Genomic DNA, 11,006 nt, shown 5'->3' on the forward strand with positions numbered 1-11,006 from the left:
TAAACAAGATTAGATCATAATTACGATTTAGGATTATATATAATGTATGTATTTGCTCCTCCGACATTCCTTGTATATTAATCTTCCTTATATTTATCGAATATAAAAAAAATGTGTTGTACCTAATGCTTTAGCGCGTAGACTTTTCTGAGGAAAAAACCGTGGGCAAGAATTTCACAATCTTGAAATCGTCCATCCTCAAACCCCCCAAAAATTTGTCTGAGATCAGACAGAAACAACACTTGTTTTCAGCTGATCAAGAATGGATCTGCCACCAGAAGAGCTTCAATTCTTAACCATACCTGATATTTTCCAAGAATCAATCTCCATACCCAAGAGATCTCCTAAAACTTTCTACCTTATTACCCTTACTTTATTATTTCCTTTATCTTTTGCAATCTTGGCTCATTCTTTGTTCACTCATCCAATCATTACTCAGCTCCAGGAAAACCCAAATTCATCTCATGCTTCTCAATGGACCAAACTCATTGTTTTCCAGTTTGTTTACCTACTTTTCTTGTTTGCTTTTTCTTTGCTTTCAACTGCTGCTGTTGTTTTCACTGTCGCATCAATTTACACCTCAAAGCCTGTCTCTTTTTCCTCTACCTTAGCTGCAATTCCCAGTGTTTTCAAGAGGCTCTTCATTACCTTCATATGGGTTTCTCTATCTATGTTGGCTTATAACACTGTTTTCTTGATTTTTCTTGTGCTTCTGATTGTAGCAGCCGATACCCAGAATGTGGTTTTGTTCCTTTTCTCCTTCTTGGTTGTCTTTATACTCTTCCTTGTAGTGCATGTTTACTTCAGTGCATTGTGGCATTTGGCAAGTGTGGTGTCTGTTCTTGAGCCTATTTATGGTATAGGAGCTATGAAGAAGAGCTATGAGTTGTTGAAAGGAAGGACAGGAATGGCATTTTTCCTTGTTTTTGGATATTTGTCTATTTGTGGGGTAATTAATGGGTTTTTTGGGTCAGTTGTGGTGCATGGAGGTGAAACTTATGGTGTGATTTCAAGGATTATGATTGGCGGGTTCTTGGTTGGAGTATTGGTGATTGTGAATCTTGTGGGGCTTTTGATGCAAAGTGTGTTTTACTATGTTTGCAAGAGCTACCATCATCAGGGGATAGATAAGACTGCTCTGTATGATCATCTTGGTGGATACCTTGGGGAATATGTGCCTCTGAAAAGCAGCGTGCAGATGGAGAACTTAGAAGGCGGTGCCTTGACGCCATGATGGTGAGAAAGGCTATACCCTTGTACTTTCATTCAAATTTGTTGTGTGATATATTGGCAAGAGGAATGGTAAAGACATTAACTTGCGTACAATAGACTCTTATGGTCGGGCCCTTCTCCGGACCCTGCGCATAGCGGGAGCTTAGTGCACCAAGCTGCCATTTTGAAGTAGGTTGCTATGTTTTGACACTTGAATTTGTGTGTTTACCTAATAAGTCACATTGTTCTTTGTGCCTCCTCGATAAATTCCATTAATATGCACCAATAGTGTTTATAACAAAGCTCTTTGTCCTTTGAACATGTTAAAATATATCTATTGATAATTGTTATGCCATGTGATTGTTCGCCACCAGAGGTGGATAATTATCATATACTGCATATGACTGCCCCGCTGCTGTTTATAGAAAGAAAGTTATACCGTTGCTCATTGTATCGATTAAGATAAATTCCTCTACCTTGTCAAGTCTTCTCTTTGTTATCCTGTGCTTATATCTCCTTAGAATCCCATTGGAGATTGAAATTCAATTTATTAACTAAGTTGAGTGATTTAAATAGGTATAGGAATAATAAAGGATTGGCCTACCTGTAACAACTAGAGTTGGTACTTTTGCTATTTCAGCCTCACCAAATCTCTGCATTGCCGTAGAACTGATTTCTTTTTTTTTTTACCCTCAAGGATTGGAATGGTATTGTTCTATGATATTCTAACTAGCTTCACTCCTTTTTTGGAGCAGTTTACTTGAAAAACAAATAAAAGAAAAGGCGAGGGATCGCCTCATTGGACAGAAAAGCTCACACTTCATTTTGTGTCTCTTGTTGGGAAAATGGTGGGGAGAAGAGATGGGGTATGCTCAACCTTCTTTGTATTATGTTTAATGTGTAATTGAAGGAACTGTCTTGGACTAAGTTTTGTGAAATATTCTTTTAACGGTAATTTGCTAACAGAATATTTCTTTGCTTCTGGTTATGCAGAACTTCAGTTTAATTTAGTGTACACCACCACTTTTACTAGTAAAACTAGTGAAATAATTTTGCTAGGAAGACTCGCAGCATTATGTATACTAACTTAAAGTGGCTATCCATGTTTTAATCTTTCCTCCTTTCCTCTGGATATTAGTCTTTTGAGATAATGGTCAAAAACACACTTGAACTATCACTTTTTCACGAGTTTCACACCCCAACGATCAACTATTCCCTTTTCCTATGTTCTTAAAAATAAACTATCACCACCTATGTATTAAAACACACCTAGTTGAGTAGATGGTGATAGTCCACTAGGCTAAAGTGAACCGTGGATATTTGATTGATACTATGGATGATTGTATCCCGTGTATGCGCACTATCTCATTAATATATATGTGGGCTAGCTTTCCCAATTGCAAGAGCGGAGGTCAACCAACTGAGTTATGTCTCGTGAGCCAAGTGGAGCATGCATTAAGATTATTTCTTCTCTTCTTTTCCTTGGCACAGCAGGGGCCATCCTGGGCCTGAAAAGGATATGTCAGTGACCTAGAACGAAGCACTATCTGAGGGATGGAATATCCAATTTTTGCATCAGAATATCCATAATAATATCTATGTTAGTTCCTCCACTCGTAATAAGGGAAAGGTCAATTCAATTCTCGATGGGAATGGTGAATTCTCCCCCCCAAACTGGAAAATCATTATATTAGCTATCTATAGGAGAGACTGCAAATTGTTTTATCAGATACCTGTAGATTGAGGAATGATCAACAGGAAAGATATGAAAATATTGTCATTTCAAACTTCGAGGTATTATGATGGAAAGAAAGAATCTGCTTTTCGATTTTCTGATGATATCTTTTCCTGAGCTGTCATACTGCTGTACCTGAATAATTGAACAGAGAGTGATTCTATGTTGGCTAGCTAACTGCTAATATGTTGGTTTCTCCACTCTGTCTGTCCTCATTAACATGCTAGTAGAAGGAGAACAGAAGATTTGGAGAGAAGTAAGAGAGATGCAACAGCAGTTCCGTTCAACAAGTGGCTGTGGAATATAATTTGGAAAATAAAAGGCTCCATATATGGAATATATGGTTGCCTGCTTTTCTTGGACCGTTTGTTATTTTATCAGGTGGTTGTTATGAAGCTATTTAACCTAACCTGTAGAACTGGGGATTTCATACTTGAATGCCACGTATTAAATTAAGATTGAAGATGTTATCACTTATTCCTGCATTGGAAACTCAATTGGATGCTCATTCTAAATATCTTTTGGTCCAGCAAGGGACTTGGTAAACATAAGATTATGGAACAGTATCTTAGTATGTATATGCTGGGTAGGTCTAAGGCATTCAGAGATGTCACAAACCCAAATTGAAAAACAGATATATTTATAATTTCCTTTTGGCATAACATGGTAGTTGTAGTTGAAGCTGAAAAGTTTTCTTGATTTCTTAATTGCCCTACAGGAGTAGCAAGGGTAGGGGTTGGCGTTCGGATTGGATATGAAAATTTCAGTTTGGATTTTCCGGTTTTTGGATTGAACAATCCAAATCCACCCAAATAAGCTCGAATTGGATTGGATTTTTTGAAGTTCGGTTTTGGATTAATCAGTTGGGATGTTTTTGGATTTTCAGTTTTGACTTTAGAGCCTTTAAGACAGGTCATAACAATTAACAACCTCAATTCACCTAATAGTTTGCTCCTTTGGAATGTTAATTTTCTACTATTAACAAGGATTACATGTTGGACTTAATACTATAATGGGTAGGGCCATAGCTAGTAATCTATTGGACCTATGGAAATTGGACTTAATAGTATTGGGCACATTTGATATGGGTAGGGCTGAATATAAGGTATAAAAAAAATCGGATTTTCGAATATCCAAAAATCCTTAGTACTAAATCCAATAACCTATCCATAATCCAAACATTCAAAATAAATATTCAAAAAGTTCAAACTTTGGGTTGACCCAAACTATGCCCACCTGTGACTATTGCAATAAGTGTTCTGCATATACAATAATTCTTAGTTCTATTTTGTGTTGATAAAATTGCTTATTTAGATGCAAAGGGCAGTGGTTTTCGACATAGAGAAAGAGCATCCAGTGGCAATTAAAAGCAGGGACTAAAGTTCAAATTTTACTTTGAGAAATTAAACAACAACATACCCTGTGAAATCCCGCAAGTGGGGTCTGGAGAGGACAGAATATACGCAGACTTTACCACTACCTCGTGGAGGTCGAGAGGCTGTTTCCAAAATTTAAGTGCACTGGAATAACATGATCGTAGTACTATTTGAGATTTCCTTCAGGAACTACTAGTTCGATATTGACGATTGGAATTATGTGATCATATTGCAATTGGATTTCCTTCAAAAGGCAATTGGAGATCCATTTTTTGAAGTAGCTTGAACAGTTTAGTATACTTAGTTCCACGGTTCTAATTGGCTATGAGCGTGTCAATGGACCTCTAGTTATGTCGGGTAATAATCAAAGTATAGTTTTGGAAGATACACTGATGATGAAACTAGTTTGAAGAACAAGAAGTAGCTCATAAGAGGATTCTGAAAGACTTGCAAGAAAAAAGGATTCTAAGAGGAATATAGCTTTCTTTACATCAAACCTTAGATAAAAGAACTATCTACTAACTCAAAACATGGCAGTTACTGCCTCTGCAGATATCTCCTACTAATTCTTGTGCATTTTCCTTGATTTTGGACTTGGATCCTGCTGTTAGGTTGGTCTCCTGGATTGTCGATGTTTTTCTGGTCATGCCTTCTACTTATGCCGAAACGGTTATCAATCCTTCAATACATAGATCCAGGAAGGTTTTATTCTCTTTTGAATAGTGGTTCTATTTCAATCTCGTTAGATTCAGTGAAACCCTGTAGGGGCACATTTTGGACATCAATGGAAGTTCTTTCTGCAAGTTCAATGTATACAATATGCTACTATATAGTTTGGTTGGTCCTTGAGGCATTGAACATCATACGGTATGCAATAATAAGTCTAATATGTCCATGGAGCACTTAGTTTCTCTCTTGAGAACTTGTTTTGGCTCAGAGAGTGAGTTTGCATGTGCTTTGATTTGCACATGGTTACCTTCCATTTTGTTGTTTCTCCTTGATGAGCTTGCATGTAATTAGCGTGACACATTTAGTTCAGCTGGATGTGGGTAACATGACATGAGAAAGGAGATATATATTGGCATCTTCACTATGCTTAGGTAAGTTTGCAATGGCAAGGATAACAAATTTCAAGTCAGTGGCCACCTGATGTCCTTCTGGTGTCCTTTGTTTTGGAGATCTTCCAAGCAATGTGCTGCCCTTGTCGAAAACAAATTCCTTTAAGTTAATGCTTGGGGAAGAGGATCTCTCTGAAATTTCAAAGGTGCCAAGACGCTCTGTCTTACATGAGAATGGAAATGATGTGAGGAATGCTTCACTGCTAAGAATTAGAAATTAAAAAAGGTATATTTGTTTAGGGGAAGACTCTAGGATGTTTTTGTGGAAAAGGATCCTGGCATATAAAAGTAAGTTAATTATAGATTCAAAGGAGTTGTGTCATAGCTTAAATAAAATGCTTAAACAGGTGGAAATTTGAACATTATCCATTGATGGATGATTTGGATATGAACAATGCTTTTTGTGCAATTTTAAGTTTCGTTAACATGTCTTTCACTCTTCTATATGGTTTCTTCATTGTTTTAAAAGGCATTTGAGGCTAAAAAGGGGAAAGCTTTCTGCTAATTTTATTTTGCCTTGGGATATTGTGTGGGATCTCTGCAGTTTCTTCTGTAAAACTAGTTGAAATTGTGTTCTCTCTTGATGTTTGTTATAATAGATGGAGGAGCTATGCAGATAACAAATTGTGGCCAAAGCTGTGAAGATTGCCCTGATGACCAGACAGACTATACCTTTTTCTTTCCTAGATGTTGAAATTGATTCTCTTGTTCCTTTTTGTGATAAAAGTTGAAGAAACTTTATCACTTTAGTTAATTACTCATTAGAGATTTAGTTTTTTGGTGCAAAAAAGTACATACGAATTAAAAGCTTTTTTTTTTTAATTTGAACTACTTAACTATAGTTGGTTACATTTAGTATTTGAGTCTTACTTTATGTCACACTAAACAGAATAGTATATAAATATTCACAAGGAAAAAGAAAAGAGAGATGACTAGAAGTCTATTCAGAAATGATTAGAAGATGATTTATACCAAAATGGAGTGAGAGAGACGTTATTTATTATAGAAAGAAAATCCATGATTGTATAATTACCTACTCTATCTCTATGAGTAGAGGTAAAGTCTACATACATTTTATTCTTTTTAGATCTTGTTAAGTAGAATTATATTAAGTATATTGTAGTATAATTGTCTATTTTCTCGTTTGTAATCATCAAGGGAAGTTACAGTGCCAACTAGTTTATCAATATGGTCAAAGTATACACAATATATACATTATGAGTGTGTATGTTATGTATAGGTATGTATGTTATATGTATATTTAGTATAAAATCTACACTATTTTTATACACTTTGTATATATTTTATTAATTTGATGACAGAATGATTTAAATTTGTAATCATTCCATCGTCAATATTCAAATAATTAATCATAATTTAAGGTTTCATCACTTGGACACAGAAGAATAATGCAATGTTTGAGTTGTTCCATGCCAAGTCCTAAACCGAAGAGTACCATGACCTTAGGTCCGCTCTTACAGGGAACAATTTTAGAACGGAGACTTCAAATATTAATAATTGATTTAATATTTACTTGATAAATTTTTAAACACAAATATTACCGAATTTGATATTTAGGCTTCTAGCTCTTCTCTTGGCTCCCTCCACCGATTACATACAATTAATTAAGGAAATATCTCTACTGCCTTCAAATATAAAAGGGACTATAATTGTAGTTACTCTATGTTGTTTTTCTTGGAGTTCAGACTGATTAAGACATAAAAGTAAGTCTAATTTTATGTTTAAGCAAATCATTACCTTACTCGTTATTTTAAAATTAAACTATTATGGTTTGATCAAAATTAAAATATATACGAGTTCCAAAAATAAAAATCTAACATAAGATATATAATTCATCATTGTGTACGCTATTATGTTTGTATTCTAAGAAAGAAAAACGTTTTTGCACTGGGTATTAAAAGCAAAGACCAAATCAAGGTTTGCTACTTCAATTTTCCAACACTTGCTTTCACATCAGTAGCGATAAATAAATTTAAATTGTTAGCATATCCTCTTGGATATTCCTTTTTGATGAAAAACACACACATTAAAACTGCAAAAATATGTGGTATTCATTGAATTTATATTTATGAGATTGTGTATATAATCAAAAATTGTGGAACCCCTAATACAAATGACTTAAGTGGTTGTTTATAGAGAAACCCTAGGAAGCAGTTTTCATGGAATCCGTCTCTCTCTAATCTTACAAACTCTATTATAGCGTATCTATCAATCGGCAAGAATCTCAATATTTTCCATGAAAACCTATCACATTCTTATCTGGTCCCATATCTTCCGAGATAAATGGGCCTTGTCAGCATGACAATGATCCTAGGAATATTAACTTCAAAACAGGGTGTCATATTCTAAGGTTGTTATTTCAATTCGACTATTGTGTTGCAGAATTATTCGTCCACCTATTAAGACCATTTTGTCTCCAAAATACTTATTTTATAGGAGATATTTAAATGAATTTACTGTACTAAATATTACAAAAAAAATAATAATAATTAATTTAATGAGTAATTTTCACCAACTGTTTATCAACTACACTAAAATTGCAGTTACCTCCGCCGTCCCCCCCATCCTCCATCCTTACCCTCGCTTCCCAGGAAACCCCATATTTTAGATCTTATACTATGTTAAATTAGTTACAATTAAACACTTATTAGTATGCAAATATTCTATCATGCTGTATTTTGATATATATAGCTGAATTCATTGGTAGCCCTTAAAATTGGATTTAAACACCTCAAATAGTAGGCTTTGTACATTTAAATATATTATCAACCAAGTAAAATGGTTGTCCACTTAAAATGGTGGATAGTCCATTTACTTTTTAAGTGGGTAAATTGCCCACTAATATTTTCCTCCACTTATAAATATGGCTATAAATATAGCCTTAAACTTCAATGTAAAAACACACAAAACATATAAAAGAAGAGAATTATTATTACTCTCTCTATATTACTACTCTCTCTATTAATACTTTCTATATTATTCTCTTGTTCTTCTTCCTTTATAAAATTGTCAAGTTAGTTAATTTATAACACGTTATCAGCACGAAGCTCTAATTTTTTAGAAAATTAACTTCTATATCAGGTATATCTACTAAAGAAATTTAATTTTTAAGTTATCTTTGTTACTTTCAAATTAATTTTCATCATGTCAAACTTGTCAAAATTGGAATTTGTGGCACTTGATATTTCTGGTAAAAATTATTTGTCATGGGTACTTGATGCTGAAATTCACCTTACCGCTAAGGGTCTTGGTGATGCTATAATTGAAGGAAATACAGCATCAAGTCAGGATAAAGCAAAGGCTATGATTTTCCTTCGTCATCATCTAGATGAAAGCCTAAAAATGGAATACTTAACAGTGAAAGATCCACTTGAATTGTGGAAAGACTTAAAAGGGAGGTATGACCACCTCAGGGCAACGGTATTGCCAAGGGCTCGTTATGAGTGGATGCACTTACGGTTTCAAGATTTTAAAACTGTAATTGAGTATAATTCTGCTGTATTTAGAATAACTTCCCAATTAAAATTATGTGGGGAAAATATAAATGACGAGGACATGTTAGAAAAGACACTAACTACTTTTCATGCCTCTAATGTAATATTACAGCAGCAATACCGTGAAAAGGGTTTTAAAAAATACTCTGAATTGATATCATGCCTACTGGTGGCTGAACAACATAATGCCCTTTTAATGAAAAATCATGAAGCCCGTCCCACTGGAACTGCTCCGTTACCGGAGGTAAATATGGTAAAGGCACATGGCCAGTCTGAAAGAAGACAAAATAAAAATTATGGCCACAATAATGTGCGTGGACGTGGCAATGACAGAAGACGATTTAATAATCGTTGAGGTGGTGGTCAACATAAAAGGGAGAACAATATCAGTTCTCAAAATGGCCCTTCAAAAAGTAACTGTCATCGTTGCGGCATGAAAGGCCACTGGAAAAATGAATGTCGGACGCCTGAGCATTTTGTAAGACTTTATCAAAATTCTTTTAAAAGAAAGGCAAATAGAGGTGGTGCCTCTTCTTCTAATGCTCGGATAGAGTCACACTTGGCGTTCGAAAATAATGTTGAGGCAAGGCTTTTAAATAATGATAATATTGAAGCAAATCTGGCCTTAAGGGATGATGATTTTAATGACCTCAATGATATTACTCATTTGGAGGTTGAAGATTTTTTTAAGGATCTTAATTGATGTTTAATTTCATGTTTTTCAATATATTATCATGTACTTCAAATTATTGTATTTTTACGTTTATGTATTTGAAGAAAAAAAAATCAAGGTCACATTTTTATGATAATTGTATATTGTTTATTACATTGTGCTATTTTACAATGTTGTAATTAATTACTATTAGTGTGCTATTATTTAATCTTAATATCATATTGTTACTAAAAATAATATTCGCCTTATTTAATGTCATTATATTAACTGTTTATTCTTGTTAATATTTTAGACATTAATAATATATAATGATTGTATTATTTTTGTCAATAAACAAATTATCTATACATGATGAATAATATTATATTAATATTTTATAATATTTTATACTTGTGTATAATATTTATTTAAGGTTAATAAGTATATAATTTCATAAACTAAATTATTGTAACATTCATCATAATTGAATCATATAATTTTTTAAATTCTAAATTACCATAATTTAACTTTAAAAAAAAAGGGAGACTTATGTTTTTCTAGCAAAATTGTTACTTATTTTATTTCTTACAATGCATTTTTATTTTATGAAGATAAATAAATTTATCAGTCTTCAATTGGATTCAAGATGAATAATGGAGATATGTGCATTTTGGATAGTGCCACAACTCATACGATATTAAAAGAAAATAAATATTTTTGTCATTTGATTATGAAAAAGGCTTATGTCAATACAATATCTGGTAGTACAAAATTAATTGAAGGCTCTGGAAAAGCAGCCTTATTGCTACCTGGAGGAACGATATTGGTAATTGATAATGCATTATATTGTAGTAAGTCTCAAAGAAACTTGTTAAGTTTCAAGGTTATTTGCCAAAATGACTATCATATTGAGACTGCAAATGAAGGAAAAGTTGAATACCTTTATATTACTACAATAAATATGGAGAAAAAAATTGTGCACGAAAAATTACCTGCACTTTCTTCTGGGTTGTACCATACAAATATTGGTACTGTTGAATCACATGCCATTGTAAACAAAAGGTTTACTTATTCTAATGATTTTATCATTTGGCATGACCGGTTGGGTCATCCCGGTTATAATATGATGCGCAGAATTATTGAGAATTCACATGGACACACTTTGAAGAATCAGAAAATTCTTCAATCTAAGGAATTCTCTTGTGTTGCTTGTTCCCAAGGAAAACTGATTATCAAACCATCAGCAACTAAGGTTGGGATTGAATCCCCTGCGTTTCTGAAACGTATACAGGGTGATATATGTGGGCCAATTCACCCTTCATGTGGACCATTTAAATATTATATGGTCTTGATAGATGCATCTGCAAGATGGTCACATGTGTGCTTATTATCAACTCG

At 33.8% G+C, this 11,006-nt stretch overlaps 1 protein-coding gene across 4 annotated transcripts; it reads left to right on the forward strand.

The window, feature by feature from the left end:
* Window positions 1–97: 97 nt before the first annotated feature.
* LOC129873124 (uncharacterized) lies at window positions 98–6,527 on the forward strand. 4 transcript variants are annotated; one of them, XR_008762652.1, is made up of 3 exons: window positions 98–1,401; window positions 1,968–2,078; window positions 6,041–6,527. XR_008762652.1 is itself a non-coding variant. In XM_055948147.1 (2 exons), exon 1 carries the CDS (start codon window positions 263–265, stop codon window positions 1,232–1,234), a length of 972 nt encoding a protein of 323 aa, XP_055804122.1. In that variant the 5' UTR covers window positions 98–262; the 3' UTR covers window positions 1,235–1,236; window positions 6,041–6,527. The 4 variants fall into 4 exon arrangements, 1 of the variants encoding a protein (XP_055804122.1); XR_008762653.1 differs by having other exon boundaries at window positions 98–1,236; XR_008762654.1 differs by lacking the exon at window positions 1,968–2,078.
* Window positions 6,528–11,006: the final 4,479 nt, after the last annotated feature.

This window comes from Solanum dulcamara, chromosome 11 (assembly GCF_947179165.1).
Source record: "Solanum dulcamara chromosome 11, daSolDulc1.2, whole genome shotgun sequence".
In the NCBI taxonomy this organism is placed as follows: Eukaryota; Viridiplantae; Streptophyta; class Magnoliopsida; order Solanales; family Solanaceae; genus Solanum; species Solanum dulcamara.

Bases quoted from the DNA above. Each gene is read 5' to 3' on its own strand.
- LOC129873124 (XM_055948147.1), top strand. From the start codon at position 263: ATGGATCTGCCACCAGAAGAGCTTCAATTCTTAACCATACCTGATATT.